This window comes from Populus alba, chromosome 18, assembly GCF_005239225.2.
Source record: "Populus alba chromosome 18, ASM523922v2, whole genome shotgun sequence".
Taxonomy (NCBI): domain Eukaryota; kingdom Viridiplantae; phylum Streptophyta; class Magnoliopsida; order Malpighiales; family Salicaceae; genus Populus; species Populus alba.
This window is the reverse complement of record NC_133301.1, coordinates 10,019,291-10,042,902: the sequence shown is the minus strand read 5'-3', so window position 1 is coordinate 10,042,902 and position 23,612 is coordinate 10,019,291. Positions and strand designations below refer to the sequence as shown.

The 23,612-nt window shown below is 31.1% G+C and overlaps 3 protein-coding genes across 4 annotated transcripts; 2 read left to right on the top strand and 1 right to left on the bottom strand.

The window, feature by feature from the left end:
* The first annotated feature begins 278 nt into the window (after positions 1-278).
* On the top strand, positions 279-2,438 carry LOC118051655 (probable protein ABIL5). Of its 2 annotated transcripts, none has more exons than XM_035062374.2 (8): positions 279-645; positions 759-841; positions 990-1,137; positions 1,264-1,363; positions 1,478-1,514; positions 1,693-1,853; positions 1,944-2,005; positions 2,099-2,438. In XM_035062374.2, exons 1-8 carry the CDS (start codon positions 562-564, stop codon positions 2,198-2,200), a joined length of 777 nt encoding a protein of 258 aa, XP_034918265.1. In that variant the 5' UTR covers positions 279-561; the 3' UTR covers positions 2,201-2,438. The 2 variants fall into 2 exon arrangements, with proteins under 2 accessions (XP_034918265.1, XP_034918264.1); XM_035062373.2 differs by having other exon boundaries at positions 288-645; positions 1,941-2,005.
* Positions 2,439-6,830: 4,392 nt separating this feature from the next.
* On the top strand, positions 6,831-11,994 carry LOC118051656 (aspartate aminotransferase, cytoplasmic). Its single transcript, XM_035062375.2, has 12 exons — positions 6,831-7,019; positions 7,225-7,296; positions 7,390-7,451; positions 7,553-7,636; positions 7,741-7,840; positions 7,949-8,069; positions 8,358-8,521; positions 8,662-8,799; positions 9,564-9,685; positions 10,045-10,139; positions 10,633-10,753; positions 11,770-11,994. Exons 1-12 carry the CDS (start codon positions 6,960-6,962, stop codon positions 11,852-11,854), a joined length of 1,224 nt encoding a protein of 407 aa, XP_034918266.1. The 5' UTR covers positions 6,831-6,959; the 3' UTR covers positions 11,855-11,994.
* Positions 11,995-13,233: 1,239 nt separating this feature from the next.
* Positions 13,234-16,492, bottom strand: LOC118051681 (rho guanine nucleotide exchange factor 8). Its single transcript, XM_035062410.2, has 7 exons — positions 15,970-16,492; positions 15,634-15,750; positions 15,360-15,511; positions 15,146-15,220; positions 14,785-15,057; positions 14,383-14,703; positions 13,234-14,289 (listed from the first exon to the last, which is right to left on the bottom strand). Exons 1-7 carry the CDS (start codon positions 16,280-16,282, stop codon positions 13,891-13,893), a joined length of 1,650 nt encoding a protein of 549 aa, XP_034918301.1. The 5' UTR covers positions 16,283-16,492; the 3' UTR covers positions 13,234-13,890.
* Between the last annotated feature and the right edge of the window lie 7,120 nt (positions 16,493-23,612).

Genomic DNA, 23,612 nt, shown 5'->3' with positions numbered 1-23,612 from the left:
CATTTGAAATTACATTTCCTAGAAATTTTAAAAAGTTAATTTTTTTATGCTTTTTAATCATATTTTTATATAAAAATAATTTTTAAAAATAAAAAAATATTTTTTAAAAATATTTATCGTCGCATTTTTCAACCAACCCTCAATCATGGAATCATGGTGTCAGTTAGGGTACTGCACTTTTTTGAAAAGTGAGAGGAAAGAAAGGAACATAAAATCACGGGCGGGCGATATTTTCTTGTCATTCTTTTGTACTTACAGAGCTCATGTGGCTTTGAAGAATCTTTCATTAATGTTTTTGGACTCTGCTTTGTTCGCTCCTGCTCCGCCACCTCCATCGTGATAGTGGAAGAATCACGAGTTCTCTGTAACACTAACCTTTTTGTTTTTTAGCTTCCATGAGGCACACTCTCTAGCTAGTACTTGTTTGTATCTAAACATAAACCAGAGGCAAAGAGATTGATTAGCTAGGTTGCATTATCTTTGGAAATTCTTCTACACATATATTTTCCTTCTTTCTCTTCTATCTTCCACTGTAATTTTAAAGGAACTTCATCAAAAATAATGCAGAACTCCAAATCATACGCCTCTCAAAATCCTGAAAGTCATGAATCACAAGACATTATCCGCTTTGACAGATCTCTTCAAGTATATATATATACTCCTTAATTGTTTTTGCCCTTGTTTATGTTTTTCTTTCATGATTCTTTAATTTCCAGGGAAATCATATATAGATGATGGGTTTCATGATTCATTTATAGGAACTTCGAGACCTGCGTTCTCAGCTCCATAACGCAGCCAGTCACTGTGAAACAACTTTCTTGAACACCAACCAGAAAAGAATGTGAGCTCTCAACCTCCGCGCAGTACCATTCTAGTTAGTTTGCACTATTTTTTTGAAGCACTCTCACTTCTCAAGTTCTGTCTGAGAAAACCAATACCTGCTCATGGTGAAAAGAGATGATTATCTGTTTATATCCATGGTTTTGCAGGGTTCTGGAAAGCACAAAAGAGTACCTCTGTAGGGCAGCTGTTGCAGTTGTTGATCATCTTGGATGCGTCTCTGCTAATCTTAACAGCAGCATTTCTAACAATTGTGCGTTTTCGGAGGCTGAGCTTAGAATTAATTGCCTAAAACAAGTCAGTGTTAACATAGTCACCATCTGAACAACGTCTTTAATTAATTTATAGCCTCTGATATTAATCAATTAACCCTTTTTTTTTTTTTTTGTGTGTGTGTGTGTGTGTGTGTGTGTGTTGTGTTAGAGGCTACTTTCATGTGAAAAATATGCTCACAGGGTTGCTCTCACAAGAGTAAGGTGGAACGCATATTTACCGAAACATCACCACCGCTATTTGTCAACACGTAAATATTTACTCTTTTTTTAATTTGTTTTGCTAGCTAGATTCAAATAAAAGTCAATTTTGCTGCTGATTTTCTGTAAATCTTCATATTACATGGTTTGTTTCTCTTGACCAGAAATTACAAGCGTTGAGAAATCAAACGAAGATGCAAGGTACACGCTAGCTGCCATTTGTCTCCTAGCTATAACCTACTTACATGCCTTCATAACAATTAAAAAACCAAGACGTGCATTGATCGAGCTAAGCGTATACGTCACTGCAAGAATCAATGGAGAAAACTTAGAAAACAAGAGGTTTGATGTCATGATGTATTCTATTTTATATATGCAGAGATTCGAATTCTCAAGCTCCCACAAAAGTACTGTTGGCCAAGCATGAATTTGGGGCAGAGCAGTTGCCTCTTTTCCTTCACACCTGCTCTCAGAAATCAGCCCCGGCCAAGAATCTGTGGTCGGGAATTTCCACCGGGAAAGGAGACTACCCTAGTTCAGGTAACATATTGGGTCATGACATATCTAGCTAGTCAACGAGTTAGATTAATACATATTTTAAAACATAGTATATATTGACTTGTGTAGTAGTGCCTGTTCGTGATGGCCTTTCAATACTCTCAAGGATTTCAAATCCCACCTTTCACTTTCAGGTGAGGATTACGAGCTTTCGATATATTTTAATTATTGTATCCGTCACTTGATATTGAATTAGTATTACTAAGCCAGTTCATGGCCTGGTGCAGCAATGTTCCTCAAGGCATGGACGGAGGACCATACTTAGAAAATCATCAGCACATAGTAGAGACATCTTCTCACTCATTCGCCGGGCAAAACGAACACCATAATGCAGTGACCGGAAAAAGTTATGTCGTAGTGGTGGTTTTCAAGTGCCTTTCGTGTTATAAAGGCCATAGAATATGCCTCCATAGTGGTAAAAAAATTCCAATGTCTTGATGGTTTGTATTTTTTTTATGTGCTATAACTTGCAAGTTAATTTTTTTCTTTACTTGGCAACAATCATCATCAAGATATTCTTGTTCCTCGTAAAATATGTTATTAATTTATATATTTGTTTGCCCTTTATTCCTTTTCTTTGTTGGTTTTACTAAGCCAATTATAAGTGGATGACATGTTTATTTAGTAATATGCGTGGATGATGGTTGATTGATGTGTAAATAAGTATAAATTAAAAATAAGTAGAGATTCAAAAGTAGTTTTTAAAATTATAGCAACTATTAGTTTTTATTTTTTTAGGTGGAGCAACAATAGGTAAAGTCTATCAACCAATTGAAAAGATTTTGATTTGTTAGCAAATATATTTTTGAATTTTATCCAATAAATATTTTATAAACAATTAATATTAGATATATCTAGTTATATCTTCTTTAAACTGTTTATATTTTATGTTTTAAATAAAGATAAGAGCCTTATAACAAAAAAAAAAGATTTTTATAACAAAAATGATTTCAAAATTAAAGGCAAAATAGTTAAGATTGCTAATTTAATTCATTTCCATATTAATTGAAAACAATATAATTGAATTCAACTATGTGGTTTAATTAATGTTTTATTCAAAACATAAGAATTATAATAGGATATGATGTGAATTCTGTGAATATAAAAATTTAGAATCCCACAACCAAATCAACCATTTTGTAATAAAATTAAATTCATGATTGTAATTGAGTTTGATACAAAAATTACATATACTGAGACTCCACTATAAAAACTAAACCCTCATTCAACACCTATAAAAAAATATGAATGAGAAATATAGAAGACGCCACAAACCTTGGTTTGTTCTTTGAAAAGTCAAAATAGTTCAATGAAAAATCAAATTAAAAGAATTTTCTCACAATCACACAATAGATTATTTTGAAATTAGAGTTTTTTTTTAAACCTAAATATAAGCTAAATAACCCTATTTATAATGGGTAAAAACATATTAAACAAGTGTAATTAATATTCTAAAATCAACTATGAAACTAATACAAAACTCTTACAGTAGCTTTTAGACCTTGTCACAAGGACTTTCCAAGGTTCAATCACTATGAAAATTTTAACCGTGTATAAAACAAGACTTTTGAAATCTTAGGGTATGATGTCAACTTAATCAAATGGTAAAAAAAAATAAAAATTATGTTTGTTAGATTAAAATTATGTATTAGAAAAAATAAGACAATGAAGTACATGGATTAGACCTCTTTTATACATAGATTAAATTTACTAAGATCTGATCATCACTTGATGAAGATATAATCTTTTTGAAATTCACCCTGGCCTAAATACTTTGAATAAACCTATTGAATGTATGTTTGAGTTTTTTTGCCTTTGACCTTGTAATTGGTCCAACTGGAACTTCTAATGGATGCTTTTAGTTTGGATTGCATCATCCTCTCTTTTTAAAATGATTCAACCTTCAATCATTATCTACATTAAACAAAGAGAGATTAAAAATATTAAATGTAGCACTAACATCATATTCACCTGGTAGATCCACTTTATAAGCATTATTATTAATTCTTTCAAGAATTTGAAACAAACCATCTTTTCTCAGCATCAATTTATATCTCCTACATTCAGAAAACCTCTCCTTATATATATACACCCAAAATCAATCATTTGGTTAAAAAATGACCATATTTCTGCTTTTATTAGCTTTGATTTTTTTTTATTTGATATCGTACACTCTTATAAAGAGCCTTCATTACTTATAATTTTTTATTACCATCAAGGCTAACTCTTTTATCAATAGGTAAATAAATCAAATCCAAAGGATTTAAAAGATTAAAGTGAAACAATTTAAAAAGGTCGCACGCCTCAATTATATGCAATTTCAACAAATAATAGTGATGCAAACCCTTAGGATAGCAGTCTTAAAACCTACAACAAAGTAGATAAATAACAAAAAAAAAAAATATAGGTTTGGATAAAAACCTTAACCTGAAGACATCATTGTATCTAAAAACTAAAGGTATTGAAATTAAACTTGGATTTGTTAATTATAAAGAATCAAGAACCTAAAGTATATGAAGATGCCACAAAGCTAGTTATACCTTAATAAATAAAATTCATTATTTGTCCGAGTAAATAGAAAAATGTTGCTTCATGTAAAACACAAGTTTATTCAAAACATCAAAGCTCCTAAATGTTGTAGCAAAGAAAACAATATATAATCTTCTTAAATAACCCTAATAGAGCCTTTTTGGATTGCAAACCAATAGATTCAAGATAATAATCAACTAACACAAGCCTAAAATAGTCTTAAGGACTTGATTTTAGGCCAAAACAAGCATATACTAAAACACAAGTCATAAACTAAATATAATTATCCAAATAATAAAATAAAGTAACAAATAAAATCTTAAAATAATTTAGATTAAAATAAAAAAATAATTTAGCTCAAAAGTAATAAGTTATTAAATACTTTATCCCTTATTTTCTTATGTAGTTAAGATAAATAAAAAATTCTTGTAAGAAAAGGATGATTTTGAAACAGTAAGGAATCCTTTCTACACTTGGAAACTATGTTGTTTTCATTAAAGATCGTTGTAGAATTATGAAACTCTTAAAAATAAATTATTGAATATCCTTGTATTATGAGGAAAAAAATCCTCTTCAAATAGAAAATTCATAAATCAAAAGGTAATAAATAACAAAATTTGTATTGTATTGCATATATTGACCTGTATTGCAAGACTTTTCTGAAATCTGATTGACCTAAAATTATAAACCAATATAGATTAATATGTATAAAAGCTTCTAATAAATTGTCAGCTCCATCCAATGGTCAAATTAAGAGTTATATTTGACAATGTAAAATTAAACGGTAAACATAATTACACTAGAATCTATATTTCCTTGTTCAATATTTTTCTAATGCGAACTTCATGGATATAAAGATCTAGAAACCCATAATGAAGTAGATAACAAACCCAAAAAGCCAAAAATCAAGTTTGTGATAGATAAACATTGACTCATATAACCTTATACATAAAAATTAAAAGTATTAAAAATTCAACTTAGACTTGTTGAGTATAGGGAATCAAGAACCCAAAATATGTAAAGAGGCCATATGTAATATCCCACATTGGTGGGTGAGGAGTTGGTTGCTGGCCTTATTAGTAGTGCTGGTTGTTGACTTGTCATACGTGTTTTAGGACGTCAGGCTTAGAAGTGGACTCGTGTTATCAGGAACAAAACTGAGAGGGCGATAAGGTCCAAAAACGGATAATATATGACAAGTTAGGCTAGGTTGTTATATTGTTCCATCCATTAAAAATATATCACAAATCATCAATCCTAAATCATTCTAAACTAGACAACTGTTTCATCTATCAAAGAAAACAATAATGACTATGAAACAACTAGTTTTTGATATATATATATATATATATATATATATATATATATATATATATATATATATATATATATATATATATATATATAACTTGTCTAATTGTAGAATTAAATATTGAAATTGAATATAAATCACAAATCATCAATCCTAAAACATAATTATATTTATACATTAAAACCTCATATTCTTGTACAAGAGTATAAAATCTTATATTCACTACACTTAAACACTTTTATACATTCTATGTGCTATTGAGTGAACTATATAGACATAAGTTTCAATTATATTACCTACTCTTTGAGTGAGTTTTGTTACATTTTAAACAAATTATAATCCTTCAAGAGTTTTAAGTGAAAAACTCTTGATCATTGGTGATAGATGAAAAATCTTGAAGAGAGTATTTCTTCAAGTTGTGAAAAAGAGCATGGTGAAAATTCATCAAAAGAACATTGTAATCTTTGATTTGTATTAGTAAAAAATACAATACTCAATACCGATTTAGTTCTTAAGATGTGGATATAGGTTTGCCGAACCATGTTAAAAGTCGAGTTTACAAGTTCTATTCCCATACTATTTACTTTAACCACTTTAATTATATTATTGGTTAATTGTATTTAATTTAGTTAATTGGAATAATTGTTATTATTAGTGAAAATACCTAATTCACTTTCTTATATGTTATTGTTGTCTTAATTCTAGTACAACAATAACCACAAAGAAAACAAATCACAATAAATTATGAAAACTAATCTTCAATAAATCATATGTTGAAAAAAAATTAAAAAAAAAATAACTTAAAAAAACAAAAAAAAAACATTATTTATGAAAGACAAAATAAAACTGCAACATCTCGTCTATAATTTGACCAAAAAAAATCTAGGAAGAACCGAACAACATAAAATTTATTCCTAGTTATTCCATTTTATTTTTTAAAATAGTACGGCTATTTTTGATAACATAACGAAAGTGAAAACATGGAGACAAACAATGTGCTCAAAAGGTAAAGCGTTACAATGGGCGCCCACTCCTCCCGGGAGGCATTTGACCCTTGGCAGGAGGGCTGAGCCCTGAAGAAGAGCCGCCCACGGTATTATAAAACTATTTAATTATAAAACATATACACAACAAATTAATAAAGAAAAAGGAAAAAGTTCATTCCTCTCTCTCCAGTCTCAAAGAACAGTCGTCCTCAAGGTTCATTACACAGTGATTGTTTCTGATCAATCAAAGGGAAGGAAGTGATGGACTCTTCTTCTGTGTTTGCTAACATTGTTCGAGCTCCTGAAGATCCCATTCTTGGAGTACGTATTAACTTCTTTCTCTCTACAAATCCTATCTCTTTTCTGGTCACTTATTTACTTTGTGTTTGATCCCGATCACCCCGCTCTCTTTTTTTTTCAATTTTAAGTCTTACACGAGAAGTCAGTTTCTCGGATGCAAATTTATTTGCATGGGTGGATTGAATGAAGAATAATATTAATTGATTTTAATTTGCTGTAAAAACAGGTGACAGTTGCATATAACAAGGATAGCAGCCCACATAAGTTGAATCTGGGTGTTGGTGCTTACCGAACCGAGGTACTTTCCTTCCTTGTTAACCATTTTTATTCTTAATACTAATCTGAAGCAATAATGATGTGCAATTTGTTGGCTTTGATGTATATGTATTAGGAAGGGAAGCCTCTGGTTTTGAATGTGGTGAGAAGAGCAGAGCAGATGTTAGTGAATGACAGGTAAGCCCTCTCAATCATTTTCACTCTCATTCTCATTCAATTATTGGATATTCATTACTATATATATATATATATATATATATATATATATACTCTTCCAGCTCTCGGGTCAAAGAATATCTTCCTATTGTTGGACTTGCCGATTTTAACAAATTGAGTGCCAAGCTCATTTTTGGTGCTGATAGGTAAATATTTAGATGCTATTTGCTTTCTGCATAATTCAATAACATTTCCCACCTTTTCTTCTGCTGATTGGCTTATTGTGATTCTATTGCTTGATGTGCAACAGTCCAGCCATACAAGAGAACAGAGTGACTACTGTCCAGTGCTTGTCTGGTACTGGTTCTCTGAGGGTTGGGGCTGAGTTTCTTGCTAGGCATTACCACCAAGTAAGGACTCTCTCTGCTATGTTTCTTTCATTATGCTTTACCTGGTATTTCGTAACATCAAATGTTGCCAGTCAATGTGTGATCTGTTCATCTAATCTTGTTTGGCAGCTCGTGATTTACATCCCGAATCCCACGTGGGGAAATCACACCAAAATCTTCGGTCTTGCAGGGCTGTCTGTGAAGGCTTACCGCTACTATGATCCAGCAACACGTGGGCTGGATTTCCAAGGTTTGAACCCTCTAATCTATGTTATCACACTGTATCAGCCTAATAAATTGTTGTTACTCCATTAGATAGACAGTCACAATGCTTACAGTTTTATGTTATCGCTGATTATACTTCTGTTGTGGTTTTATTTGCCTCTAAAATCCTAATTCATAAATTTCATATTAGGCCGTCGCACCTTTTTCTTGTATCATTGTTTGTGCACTGAGTTTTAATCAAATCATGGTTCTGATTGATTGTGATGCTGTGCAACTCAAAGAATCAGCCTTACGTTATGTTTATGGCATGTAGGCTTGCTAGAGGATCTTGGAGCTGCACCATCAGGATCTATAGTGCTTCTTCATGCATGTGCTCATAACCCCACTGGTGTTGACCCAACCATTGAACAATGGGAGCAGATCAGACAGTTGATGAGATCAAAAGGGCTGCTACCATTCTTTGACAGTGCTTACCAGGTACTAAGGACATAGTGGATATCTTCAGCAAAAAGAAGTTTGGCTTAGAAGAACGAAAAAAGATTGATCTTAATCAAGTTTTGTTAGTGCTAGTTGATTGTAGCACAGGTGACCAAAAATCTTGTAATTTGACACTCCAGGGTTTTGCTAGTGGTAGCCTAGATGCAGATGCAGGGTCTGTTCGCATGTTCGTTGCAGATGGCGGTGAATGTCTTGCAGCTCAGAGTTATGCAAAAAACATGGGCCTCTATGGGGAACGTGTTGGTGCTCTCAGCATAGTAAGACACTCAGCTTCTGAAAGTTTTGTTATATGCTTAACAATTATGAATTAGTAAATACTTGATCACTGAAGCTTGCAACTTAAATAAATGAGGTTTCTTATAACGCGACAACTTCTAGATTCCCATAATACCATTGGCTTCTCTGGTTGGTTTTGTAGAAGATGCCTTCTTGTTTTATTTTATTTTATTGAGAAGCAAGGTCTTTCTCTCTCACCCCCCCCCCTCTTTTTGATAAGCAAGGTCATATATATATATATATATATAGATCGATCAAATGTTCAAAAGGTAGAGCACTATTCTCTCTGTTTTTTTCAGACTAAATTATTTTTGATGATTTTGTAAGCTAGTTCTTCTGGTTTTGAAAATCATAAGTTAGTCCCTAAACCAGAGTTGGTTGTTAATTCTTTTTGAAAATTTTAAATTACCTCAAGGCATTAACTAACTATTTAACTAGAAACAAAGGGACCAGATAATAATTACTCTTATTTTTTCAAACTAAAGTAGCCATATGTGTTTCCTGATTCACTCTTGGGGAAGGTGATGATGACATCTTTAACCAGACAGGACATGAAAAATAATTTAGAAATCCTAGGAGGTTGTGATATTGCCATTGTTCTGAAAGTATTTTCAGAGGAATTTACATTTTATTTGGTGACAACTAGCTTTATTTGTTCTTATTTTGTGCGAACAGAGGTCTACGCATAGTAATTTTTGGTAAGATACATGTTCACAAATAGTTACTTGCAGTTTCATTTTCTCAGGTTTGCAAGACAGCAGATGTTGCAAGTAGGGTTGAGAGCCAGTTGAAGCTTGTGATACGACCCATGTATTCTAATCCACCTATTCATGGTGCATCAATTGTGGCCACTATTCTCAAAGACAGGTATGAACTCTCTTAAACTTAGTGAGTTGCTTTAAGCCCCATGACCAAGCCAGCTTAATCTTAGAAGTTGATGTCTGATAGAGACATATTTTGAATTTATTTAAATTCCATCCAGAAGAATGGCACAGTGAAAGAATTTCTCTATTCAAATGAGGTATTAAATTATGCCCATAAAGATTCTGGATTTACAGATATCAATCCCACAACTGGAAATATTTATAGTGGTATGGAGTCACAGCATGTAAATTATAATATCTGCTGCATTCAAAAGCACACGAAAAAATGATTATTTTGATTTGTTGGACTCTGCCTGAGCTATTAGTAAAACTTCGCTTGACTGTCTGTTTTTTTTCATGTAGGGATATGTACAATGAATGGACTGTTGAGCTGAAAGCAATGGCTGACCGGATTATAAGCATGCGCCAACAACTATTTGATGCTTTATCTGCTAGAGGTTTGCTTATTCATGTCATTTTATTCATTTTATTTTCCTGTTTGGTTCTTACATTAGCCTATGGTTTGAATGGTTGGGCCCGTAAACTTGTGTCAATTGTGCCATTCAAACTCATCTCTTGAATCATCTACTAAATTCCTTGGTGTCAGCCACCATGCGACTCTTCATTACTGATAAAATATTCAGAACCAATATGTGGATTTCCAGAATCTTTCCCCTTGTATGCACAAAGTCACAAAGGCCTCAATTTCCAAAGTGCCAATCTGAACACCTTTTACTAGATGAACTCAGAGAAAATGATATTAGAGTGTCCCTGTGGAAACTCCTTGCAAACATATGATGACCAAACAGTTTACAGCTTTCATGTGTCTATAATGGATAATCATTAATTTACCTTTCAAGCAAGTTTTTCTTTTTTCAGACTATGCACTAGTAAGCATACTTTATGCGATGGTTTATACATTTAAACTGATACTCTTTTCCTTTCTGGCAGGCACTCCTGGTGACTGGAGTCACATTATCAAGCAAATTGGAATGTTTACCTTCACTGGCTTGAACACTGAACAAGTTGCCTTCATGACCAAAGAGTATCACATATACATGACATCTGATGGGTAATAAAATCTATCTGTTATTACCATTTATAGATGCTTTGCTTTCTACTTTTTTGGCTAAATAAAAAAATCCAAACCTCAAAAAAACCACCAAACAGGCTCTCAATTTTTTTAGTTTTGTTTTGTCTTCTGAAATTTCAGAAGTTATCAAGTCTTTCTATTCATATCTGATCATGGATTCCTTCAAATTGTACCTGTTTTGTACGAAACGATGCTGTAATGAAGGGATCTTATTTTTTTTCTGTTTAGAAATTCATTGAAGGCCCCAGTTGTGAAAACAAAATTATTTGGGGACAACAAAGATATAAAAACTTTTTTGGGGGCGAAATTGATGCTAAGTCATTAGCTAGGGAGCATTTTTGAGCCTCCTCAAAAAAAGAGGAAAGAAAAGAAACGTAAAATCCTCCATGCACTGAAGTTTTTGGTTGCTGTTGTAATATTCTTCAGTTTCACTTCTGCTGATTTTATTTTGCATGCATATCACTTGCTTTTGACATTGTTTCCTTGTCCATCATTTGTTTGGATTCTATTTCAAAATACAATGTAATTGTTGTTTAACACGTTTGCCCAAGATAAATAATCTTTTTTCCTCTGCTATCAACTCTTAATCAATTTTTTGTTGCCTTGCATCAACGTAGTTGAAAAGAAGAAAATGCCACACCTCCCTATATTTATGAATAATGTCTTTGCTCTGTTCTGGTATTTTATCAACAAACTTCAGCTCTTGTAAACCTCACAATTCTCCATCATAAATCTACATGTTTTGTAGCATGTAGCGTCGTTTTTCTATTTGATTGTTCTTGAAGAACAATGATTCCCGTGTTGACTTGTCAAGTTTAAACTCTTTTTTCCTTGGACAAATATTAAGATCCAACTCATATTTGTATATTGTTATCTGTTCCATATACATGGAGATAGACGGAATAATTTTGTTTTTTTTTTTTTTTTTTTTTTTAATTTTAAAATGACTGTTGTTAGGGCTAAAGGTATTATTTTGGTTATTGTTCTTTCTGCAGGAGGATAAGCATGGCAGGTCTTAGTTCCAGGACAGTCCCTCATCTGACAGATGCCATACATGCTGCTGTTACACGTGTTGGCTAAAATCAACAGATTTTTGGTCTATATAATAAGAACTCTCTGGATTGGAGGCTCCGCTTCTGGGGATCTTTTTCCCAACTTCGTTTGAGCGGATGCGATGTTTTCATAAAGACTTGAGAAGATGCCATTTTCCTTTTGAGACAGTTATGGTTTCTTCTTTTTTCCCCGTTGTTATGTTCACCTTACCTGACTATCGCTGTGCTTTTGAAGGATTGGTTGCGCTAGTCTTTCTTTTTGCAGTCATATTATGCTTTTGAAAATTTTTATTTTTGTATTTTAAAATATTTTTTTTAAGTTACTATCAAAAATAAATTTTAAAAAATAAAAAATTATTATTTTAATTATGTTTCTAAAAAAATTAATTTTAAAAAAGCAATTGATATTACAATGACTAATATTATCTACATCCTATCAAAATAAAGATGGAAGAAAAGCTTTGAAGGATTCGTTAAATCTCTCATCTTCTAAAGAAATATGGATGTTGGTCTCAAGATACATTACCCTAGTGATATTTACCACCAGCTGAAACGGGCAATTTTTTTGAATTTATTTTTTATTTAATTGTTACATTAATAAAACAATGACTTTAGAAGGAAATGCAGGGATGTATTTTTTTTTTTTTTTTATTTAAACCAAAAACTTATTTGTTTTTATTTAAGGATTGTTTTTTAAGTAAAGCTTTTATTATGATTGTGAAATTAAGTCTTAATTCAAAAATAAATTAAAATCATGAATTAATTTTTTTTACACTCTTATATGACAATAAATTTGAAAACAATTGAATAAGATAATAATAATAAAGTAGATATTTTATTTTCATTTAATATTAATGAGTAAATTTAATTTTAAATTTTTTGCATATTAGACTAATAAATATTATTCCTAAAGCAATTAATAATATTATTATAAAAAAAATTATATATATTTTTTAAAAGAATCAAATGATTAGATAATTATTTTAATAAATTAAAAAAAAAAATAGTATAGTAGCGCCTAACCCTAGGAAAAAGATCATTTAGGTACACATTGTCCGGCCAAGTTTATCTGCCTATTTTTTTATTTTGTTTTTTTTTTTTAAACGGGGCATCCACTCCCAATTATTTTTTATATATTAGATGATATATTTGTCTTTTGGTTAACTTTCCAGCCAACTTTCATTGCTTGAAAGTTAGGGTTTGAGTTTTTTAAATTAAAATCTTTTTTTTTTTTTACTTTACCTTTGTTTATAGTTTTAATCATTTGACTCTTTTGAAATTATTTATAGATTTAATTCTTTGATTTTTTTTTAATTTGTTATTTTATCTATTAATAAAATAATTAATCTTGGTGATAATAAATTTATTAATAAAAAAGTTGCTGTCTTGATACAAATTATTATTATTTTAAACTTACTTTAATTTAACTTTTTTTTAAGGAAGGTTAATATGAATATGAGTTCAGTGACCGAAACCAAATAAAGATAGAAGTCTCGCAAATCAAATGGAAAGTATTAGAGAGAAAAAAGAATGCAATGTAAACTAATCCAAGAAACTACGTAGAAAAAATGACAAACATGTAAAGACAGCAAACAAAAGCAAGAAAATACGTGGTCGGTTATTTTTTCCTAGTTGATCACGTCCTCTAGCTATCTTAATTGATTAACCTTTAACTTTCTTGGTCGATCCCTCCCTATTTTCTTGCATCGCATTTCATAGTGAGTCTAAAATGAAAATATAAAAGGAGTCAACGCGTAGCTTCAAGCAATCTGGAGAGCATATGCCAGACCGAGAGCGGAAAAGAAACCAGAATAGATTGAACAGAGTATAAGACGAAGCTGGGTTAACAAGTGCATAAGAAACCTCAAATGCATCGCACTCGTTGTTTTCATGCTTAGACTTCCTCTTCTTCCTGCGTTTTGAAGGGAGGACTAACCAAACACTGTACTCCTACTTGGGCCTGTTTATCTACATTTCACAAATCAGGCTCTCTAACTAAACCTCTCTACTGTTTTCTTCCTCTCTTTCTCGCTTTCCTGCTCTTCTTCTCTCCCTTTTATGAACTTAGAGAAACTGTCGAGCGGTGGGGCTTCTCAATCCACTCAGGTTCTCAAGCTTTTCTAAGTACGAAAACCTCCTGGGGGTTGTTGTATCTGTTTTGTCCTTGATCTTGTCCTGTTCTCCTCTGAAGCAGTTCTCCATGTTGTCTGCTGAGGTAGTTTTATTCATGTTGGCCTCTCCCTGATCTACCTTCCATCCCATGAAATCCGAGAGTGTCTTTGATGTTGGCGTCTCTGCAGATGTCAAACTGTCCAGCTCTTCCTCTGGCTTCTGATTGGACTCCAACTGTGGACTCTGTGCAAGGGAATCAGCGTACAGGACATCCTCGATCTTAGACAAGATTGCGTAAGCCAAGCTTTCTATTATCCTTGAATAGCTTTCTAGAATAGCCTGTCCTACATCCTGAAGAGAAGTACTAAAACAATGTCAGTTTCTGAACTCTTGAAGAAATATAATCAGAAAACAGATTTCAGACATAATGCCATATATCCTTGCCTTGTTATATTGGATCTTGCTTATATCTAGTGAGGATTGTGAAATTCCTGGAAACCGCTGTTTGAGAATGAGTAAGATTGTTACTGCCCTCTCTTCAAAGAGTTCTCGCTTCTCCAAGCTCACGGCTGAACCCCAGGTTGACTTTCCATCCTTCTGGTTCATCTTTCTCTGCCAAATCACGATCGAAGCCTCGATCCTGTTCTTGAGGTCTAAGACTTTGTGCTCGGTTGACATGTCCATGGTTGAAAGGAATTGCTCAGGATCAAAGTACTCTACTGTTATGCTCTTGTAGATCGAGTCCCCGAGGCTCGCTCTTCCATTCTACCAACAAACACAAGGGAGAAATTAAGCAAATTGTATCAAAATTTTAGTAGAGCGATTGAGGGTATTTTATTCTCACACCTTTGGAAGGGATTCGATGTAGTTTTCAGGAATTTCCATTTCGGATAGTACTTGGGCATTTATAGCCATAGCTGCTTTAAGTACTTGGTTGACAGAATCCTTCTGAAATTGCATCCATCTCCGAGTTACATCCGCTAACCCATTTTGTGGAACCTTGACCGTGGGGATCCACCATTTGTCATCATTTCTTGGTGGAGTTCCTTGCTCTAAACCATCTTCGTCTTTGGAAACATACCAGAATTCATTTTGGCTTCCAAATTGATCGAGGAGATCCTGCATATTGCGAATATGATCAGAAAACATTGCAAGTTCATACAAGATCCTCTCCGATAAGAAAAGGCAAGAAAACCAAATGACTTACAATGAGGATGGTGTCCAGTTTGCGCAGAGCAGGAATGTTCATTAACAGATCACTTCTTTGCCGTGTCGTCATGATCTATCAAATCAGAACAAAATACTATTAATGTCTGGCGTATAGGCATACGTGGTTCAGATTAAAAAAAAATCATATGCAATTATGAGTGATGAGAAACAGAGCATACATAGAAAAGCTTAAACATGCTCAGAATTCTCACCTCCATATTGATTCCATCCTTGGATTGTTGTGAAGGAACAAATTCAACAATGTGATCTGTTACAGATAAAAGCCAATCGATCTCCTTTCTCCATCTTGCCTTTCTCTCTGGATTCATTGGCTCTAGTTTCTTTTGTTCTCCAAAAACAGATGCTGCATCGTGTAAGAATAAGAATCGAGGAGATGAGTAGAAATAATGATACAAATATGGTTAGAAATGTTAGTGATGGTCTTTTTATTGGCAGATAAAAGAAACAATTAAAAGAAAAAATCACCAGCAAGGTTTGTAACTGCATTTGACAAAGCCAAAGCTGAAGAGACACCCTTTCCACCTCCTGACATATCTTCACCCAGAAGCAGCTTTGCAAACCTTTCCTTCATCAGTTCCATGTCTGTACAAAGTGCAAACTAAATTATACGTAACAAAGAAACAACACCATGATCTTGGAATCTTTTCACAAAAACAGATTTTCTTTCTCATAAACTGTTCAATTTGTGTAGTGATAGCATCTGATTAATCTGAAAAAAAATGGCACAATCTTTTTCAAAACAATCATAATATTATTGAGCGATGAAGACAGAAAGAAGAGAACTATACGTGATGTATGTACCTGATAAGAATTGCTTTTCTTGACGAGTTGGTGTCTCAGGAGCTGCGCAACCATGACCATCTGTACGAGAGGCCTTCACCGGACCCCGTACACGATTAAGTGGACTTCCAATATATTGGCAGTCGCCAAGGCGTTCTCCTACAAGTCTAGGAACAATGTAACTCCTTGATTGATCAACATCATCTCCGTCGTCTGCATTATTTTCAAGGGTCAAACTCTGAACCTGTCGCCCCGGGAGCTGATCGAGCATCTTTGTGGGATTGGGATACTTGGTTTTCAGAATGCTTTGTTCACGACTCAATGCTCTAACCATAATGAATCAAGTATTACCTTCAATGATCAGCAGTGAGAGAATGAAAACATGATCATCGGCAAGCAATGCTGCAAAATGCTTATCGAAAGAGAGAAGGGTTTTCGATCTCTCTTCTTTTCCGGAATAGCGGTGTTGGTTTTATTTTGAAGGGATCTAGGAAAGAAGACAAAGGTGGTTACAGGCTTTTGATCAGTTGAAGAGGAGAGGAGGCTGTTGAGTGGTTGTTAGTTAAGTTTTATGTCTTTCCTAGGAGAGAATGTGGGGTGCATGTCTATGTCTGTTCGATAAAATCTAAAAAAAGAAAAAGAAAAAGAACAGAGGTCGGTGTAAGGAAACGAGTCTACTTTGAAAGGTCAATGATGCTCGGCCACCTAGAAGCCCGGGAAGAACACACAATCTGGAGCTAACTTTTGCCATTATTCTGAGGACATCCAGTTTTCTCCTGTTATCTATGTTCTTTATTAGGTTGCAGCAAATATAGCCTTTTTTCTACGTAAAAAAAAAAAAAAAAAACGCTACAAATATAGCTGCTTTGGGAAATAACGAGAAGCTTTGTGCTGCTCCGTTTTATAAGCAGCAAATGACTCCATCACCGATCAATAGCGATGTCTTTTTTTTTTTTTTTTTCACGATAAGAAAACACATGAAGCATCTAATTGCTAAATTCATATTTAAATAAAATATATTTATATTTTTTTTAAATACTTTATGTAGCTCACACCACATTCATTTTTAATTAATTTCATTTCATAAAAATAATGTGTTTAATTAATTTACTTTATAAGATTTTATTATATAAGTTGTTTTGCCTTTCACAAGTTGATTGAAAAAAGCTCTAATTAATCTCAGTACAGGAAACCCTAACTCAAAATTTTAGACTTAGACATGTCATGGAGGATAATTGGTCTAGCTATCAAGAATTTGTGGCATAAGATGGTTTAAGAAGGCTCTCATGATTCGGGTTTCAAAACAAAAATAAAGAACTCATGGTTTGATAAGCAATCAATAGAAGAAGCGCTTCTCTTTGTAATAGCTTATCTTTACATATTTAATTACTTTTCTTTAATTTTTAATTTAGTCTTTATTTGTGAGATTTTTTTACAAATTATTTATTTTTATACAAAACACAGCTTGGACGTAAACATAATCCAATAAAGATATATGATAAAACTCATATAAGGAACGAGGATAGGAAGAAAAGAATGAAAAATTTTATCGTAGAGCAAAAGCATTGTTATAAGTTTTTTTGGATAATTATAATTGCCTTACTAAAATTTATTTTCATCATTAATGTGAATTTTGGATTTTTACCTGTTATACATCACCGATGTATAATGTCTTCTTTATTTTATTTTGCAGGATACATATAATGTCAACAAGGTTGGAAAACTTGAAAAAGACACTTCTACTCATCCTCCTTACAATCCTCAATTATAGTTAAAGACTGGAGCAACTGATAGACCTGATTGGAATCATGTTTATGGTATGCCTATGGCATTAACCCAAGATATAAGAGTGGGTTGTAGTGTTACAACATTAGACATACAATATTTCAGTCTAGGCTATATATCACTAACCATTAAGAAGATGGTCAAAGATAGGATTCTAAAATAAATTATTATTGAGTTACCTAATATAAAAACATAAATGAGGATGAAACTAAGAGAATAAATAAGAGTATAAATCGAACAAGAAAGTAATAAAAAATGAGAGCAAGTACGTGTATGTTTGGCTTTGCATTCTCCTTCCCCTTTCTTGATCTTTTGGTTTAGGATATTTTCCTCTCCCTCCACTTTTTTAGAAATTTCAACCTATTGTTTAAAAACAAATTGTGTATAAAATTCATTTTAATATGATTATTGTGTATGGAATTTAGTTTATAATACTTCATATTTTTTTTTTTATTGTTGTTGTTGTTGTTATGAGTTTAGGGTTAAGAAAATACATTTGAGATTATAACAACTAAACAACATAAAACAATGTGAAATACTGAAGAAATCATATTTCTGTTGGCAATGTTACTCATATTTCATAGAAAAGTTACTTAAAGTTTCGGCATTTCTAACAAAATAGCAATGGAATATTCTATCAAAAATTAAGGTGCATTTCTATTGATGATTCCATCAATAATGGTTGCTCCCATTTTGTTAAAAAGTGATACAAGGTTTAAGAATTTTCTGTGGAATCTCTAATGGATACATTTCTAATGAAATCAATGATGGAATAGTTTGTCATAAATAAAAATGCATTTCTAATAGAATCGACGATGAAATAGAATGTCAAAAGTAAAGATGTATTTTCAACAAAATCAGCAATGAAATAATCCATTGAAAATTAAGGTTGTTGATGGACTTCCTAATGAATGACGGGCGATAAAATCTGATTTTTTAACATGAATATTCCATCAGCATTTCATCAGAAAAGGACGGTGTTGACAGAAACATTGACGGAATGTAGATCTCAAATGAGCAACTTGCTGATGACTTATTTTCATCGAGGATGTCATCGGTATATTAATTGTTGATGAAAGTTTTTCCTAAACGACGACTAAATTTTTGCTATTAGTGGTTTTTTTTTTACCTTGAATAAATTATTTTTTATTTTAACTAACTTTCAATTTATTATTAATTTTTTTATGAATTATATGAATATTTAAAGTGTTGGGTCCGCATTGTTTAGTGGCAACCCCGAGGGTATGAAGCCACTTAGAATTATTTTTCAAGATGTGATGAGGCTGGAATCATACTTGTTGCAATGGGTAGGGAGGATGGGTCATAATAGATTTATCTTATGTGTAATTGTTTGGTTTGGGTGTAATTTATGTTTATTTTTATGTAAAATTTATGTGCATTGACTTTTTATATATGATTAGATTGTGTAATGTTGCATATTAAGGGCTTGTATTATACATAAAGTCAAGGCATATAAATTAATCATCACATAGCTTTGTTCTAAAATGTTGACAAATGGGTAATAAAATAGCATAATATATGACTTGGCTTATTATATTTAAAGTGTTTTCAAAATATCATATTTCTCACCATTTTTTTTTATGTATTAACTATTTTTATTCTCCTTCAATCAACCTAAAATAAATAAATTGTCATTAAAAGTTGTTTTTGGATGTTAACAAAAGAATGATAAAAATGATTAATGCTCGACTTCTTATTTTTAAAAAAATACAAAAAAATGATAATTAACTTGTTATTTAAATTTATATGTTCATGTTGATTTGTGCGAATCTATTTTTGGGTGTTGGGATATTTATCCTTGATATAATAAGAGAATTTGAGTTAGATCAATAAAATCTCACATAAATCCATTGAGTGAGAGTGGTGAGTTTTAAGCCCATTATAAACATGATCAAGTTGAATGGCCAAAGCCCAATTAACCATTTTTATCCCTTTACATTCAACACTCATAATGCAAAAGTAAAGATTATGTTTTACTGCCGAGCCTGAATCCCAAATCATTATTTTAGATCTTGTTAGTGTTTTACCTTCAATAATAAATACACATATACTAATTTAGATAAACTTTTAACATGTAAGCACGTTAAGTATTTTTATTGTAAAAGACAAAAATAAAATACCTTATCTTAGATAGGATATTTTAAGATGATTTTTTTTCTTTTCTATTATATAACTATTCTTTTACTCAAAATCTCTAAAGACTAGTTAGTATTTCTAGTTACCATAAAACTAAATAGCAACTTAGTTTTTCTATCTTAATCAATCAATACTAATTAGCTCGTTAAGATGCCCCTACAATAATTTTTATAAATGAAATCAAACTATATGGTGTTAAATGAAATTACATAGCAAACTCAAACCAAAAGATGTTTAATGCTTACCCTACTATCAGATGTTTTAATGTCTTGATATTGTGGTTTAAAAATAATAAATAAAAAAGCATATAACAAAAAAATAAACGATTTGACTGAAAAAATAGCCAATAATAATTAATTCATTTATGTTTAATATAGTTAAAGAAAAATCCATTGGTTTCTAAAATACGAATGTATATTTACTAAAAAGAAAATAATTACAATGTATATAATATAGTTTTGATTTAGAGTGAACAGCAATGCCTAGCATAGTGACATAATATGTTTTTTAAAATAATTATTTGAAAATATCTCTAAAATACAATCATGATGGATCTTTTTTTTTTTTTTCATAACATAAAATTTTGATTAGTTATAATTAAAATAACAACATGAAAGTATATAAAATAGCTAGTGTAAAAGAAAGAAAAAAAACTAAATTATACAGAGATTTTATATATTTTGAATTACAGTAATAGGTTTATAAATATAATATGAAAGACATGTCTTGCACGTTCTATAAAGTGTGGCTAGCTACCCTTTTACATTTGTCTTTTAAAAAAAAAATCAAGAATTTTTTTAAACTAAATATTTCATTATAGGTAACCTTGAAATAACGATATTAAAATGCTTAAAATATTAAATGTAAGAAGAAAACTAAATTATCCGAAATTTAAAGGACAACACAAGTCTTATGCACTGTGAAGGACGGCATATCTTAGTATTAATGAATGATATGTTAAAACATGAAAGACATGTCTTCTTGCATTTTGTGCAAAGCAGATTTTCGTTGCCAATTACCCTTTTTGCCTATCAGAAGTGCAAGAATTTTCGTTGCCCATAGGATAAATTATTGATTAAAAAAAATTATAAAAATGAGTTTGGTTCATGTAATATTTTAAAAAAACAATTGATAGAACATAATCATGTAGTTAATTGATTTATATATTGAATTTTTGATAAATTTAATCATTTTAATGAATGTAGATAATTTAATTAACTATCATTTACATCAAAACATTTTATATCACAATTACTCAAATCTTCACTTTATAATATCATTTTTAATGTAAAATAGGAATTTCAAGAATTAAAAAGAATATAAAAAATAGAGTTATCATCTAATTCTTTAAGAAGATTAAGAATTATAAAATATACATTTGCTCTAGATATTTGAATAAGGGGTTTGTTATGTTAAAGAAAATATAAAAAATCACATTTACCGCGTGCTTTCCAAGAAAATAAATACATTAGCTATGTGTTTCTTCAAATTCATTTAATGCAAGTCATTTGCTATCCAAAAACATTATGAGCTTATATGCAAATCATTTATTATTGATAATTGTTCATTTAATTAATATCATATCCTAAATTAGAAGTTCGATGATTTTTTATTTTTATTATTTTATTTATTTGCTTACTTATATTTCTTGACCTTTTATCATTATTATTTATAAAAAAAAACAAAAACTAAACAAAATATTACGCTTAGCCCACTTTGGTCCCTACTTTGAGTAGACTTGGGATTTATTATTGACCTCATTTTCAATTAAAAACATTGCACTGAAACTACATCACTCTCTAAATCTAAGAGACATGTCAACCTAGTTATTAAAAAAAATAAGTTTAATCAAAACATGATGCTAACTTGATGAAAACTCATCAACTCCTTATTGAACGTGTTTCAAAGTTCGAAGTGTCACTTTAGACACATGTCGATCCCTAAAAAGCAGGAGATACATTGACCTAGATATTATTGCCCGAGCATTATAAAAAACATGATCAGAACTTGACAAAAACACATTAATGTTGTTTTTGTTCTTTTTAAAAAATAAATATTTATATATATAGACATGCATACAAAAAAAGACATGATGTAGTTTTACGAAATGAAAATAAAGTTAACACAAAAAATAAATATAAATATTATAAAAATGCATGAGTGAATAGTAACAAGTTCATCATTTGCATTTGTTAATAGTAAACCATGCATAAACCTACCATTAAAAAAGAAATGAGAAGGAAGAAAGATCGGCTTATCTTGAGGTTTGGTTCCATACAAGGTAGGAGTTGTTTTAACAATAGAGATGGTGTTTGCTGGTAGTGAATAGATTTTTGGATGGTTTTTCTCGAATTCGTTTTGTTTTTTCTCTCTCTCTTTTTTTTCTTTCCCCTCTCCAACTTCCTAGTTCAAACCAATCCCATTTCTAACCCAAAAAGCTCTCCTTTTTTTTTTTTTGGGATTTTAGGTTTCAGTTTTTTTCTCTCTTTATCTTTTTTTCTTTATCCTTCTTCTTTTGTTTTTTTTTTTATATATATATATTTCACCCTATGACTCATTTCCTCAACTTAAAACTCTCTTTTTCTTCTCTTTCTTTCTAGCTTGGCATTTTCTTTCTCTAACTTGGCTCTTCTTGTTTCTTGTTTTACCCCTCTATTTCTAAGTAATGATGAAGCTCCTAAAATCTTTACTAGTGGAATAATTATGATAGTTGGTTCACATGGGTTAATCACAATCCTCCATTATGGTAATAAAACTTTAACCAAACATTTTTGTGTTGGTCCTATTTGCACTTGGTTTTGCAGTAGCTTTAGAGTTTTTGTTTTTTTTTTTTTTCCTTGAAAATTAGCCATTAGTAATAATGAAATAATCTTTATAGTGATATTTATTGTGTGAAAATCATTTTTTTTAGGTTTTTAGTCCAACCTGATTGAAAGAAGTATGATTATAGTTATTTTTAAAAGTATTTTTCACTTAAAAATATATTAAAATAATATTTTTATTTTTTAAATTTTATTTTTGATATCAATACATTAAAATGATCTGAAAACATCAAAATAATATTAATTTAAAATTAAAAAAAATAATTTTTTTGAAACACAAAAACAAATAGAATTAAACAATAATTTATCCAGGACTCACTGGAGAAGAAGAAGCAAATTGAGAAAATTCTTATAAATTACATTAAATTCATGACTGGTTTGGCAAGTAGAAATCATTTTATACGAGAGCTAACGATAAATAATTTTATTTTATTTTATTTTATTGATGCAAAGGAGTGATGAGAGTGTCAAGAAAGAAACTCCCAAGTGATCACCAAGAAGATGTTGCTATGCTTCTGTGGTCGAAATAACACCGAAGCCATGATAAAAATAAATAAATAAATAAATAATAAATAATGTTAAAGCCATTGAAGATTAAAGGTTGGACCGCCACTCACATGTCTCCCCTCTCAAAAGACGTCGGATTCTCTTTCAGCTTTGCTCTTCCATGTGGGCTTTTTTTATTTATTCCCAATGGGAGAAAATCTCCATCTTCCCTTAATTTCTTGTTAGATTTAAATCTCTGACTTCATTTATTCATATCTTTTCAAAGAAATAAAAATAACTTTATGCTTAATTAATTAAAATATTTCCATACTTTTACCTGTTAATTAGTGAAGATTTTAAAAAATATGGTAATAATTATTTTTTAAAATAATATATTTTTTTTATTTTAAAAAA

Excerpts from the sequence above, each read along its gene's own strand:
- LOC118051681 (XM_035062410.2), bottom strand. The coding sequence starts at position 16,282 with ATGGTTAGAGCATTGAGTCGTGAACAAAGCATTCTGAAAACCAAGTAT. Across the intron at positions 15,512-15,633 it reads TGCAGTTACAAACCTTGCTG|CATCTGTTTTTGGAGAACAA; the intron begins GTGATTTTTTCT and ends TACACGATGCAG. Across the intron at positions 14,290-14,382 it reads GCAAGATCCAATATAACAAG|GATGTAGGACAGGCTATTCT; the intron begins GCAAGGATATAT and ends ACTTCTCTTCAG.
- LOC118051655 (XM_035062373.2), top strand. The coding sequence starts at position 562 with ATGCAGAACTCCAAATCATACGCCTCTCAAAATCCTGAAAGTCATGAA. Across the intron at positions 842-989 it reads AACACCAACCAGAAAAGAAT|GGTTCTGGAAAGCACAAAAG; the intron begins GTGAGCTCTCAA and ends ATGGTTTTGCAG. Across the intron at positions 1,138-1,263 it reads GAATTAATTGCCTAAAACAA|AGGCTACTTTCATGTGAAAA; the intron begins GTCAGTGTTAAC and ends GTGTTGTGTTAG.
- LOC118051656 (XM_035062375.2), top strand. The coding sequence starts at position 6,960 with ATGGACTCTTCTTCTGTGTTTGCTAACATTGTTCGAGCTCCTGAAGAT. Across the intron at positions 7,297-7,389 it reads TTGGTGCTTACCGAACCGAG|GAAGGGAAGCCTCTGGTTTT; the intron begins GTACTTTCCTTC and ends TATATGTATTAG. Across the intron at positions 8,800-9,563 it reads GTGTTGGTGCTCTCAGCATA|GTTTGCAAGACAGCAGATGT; the intron begins GTAAGACACTCA and ends TCATTTTCTCAG.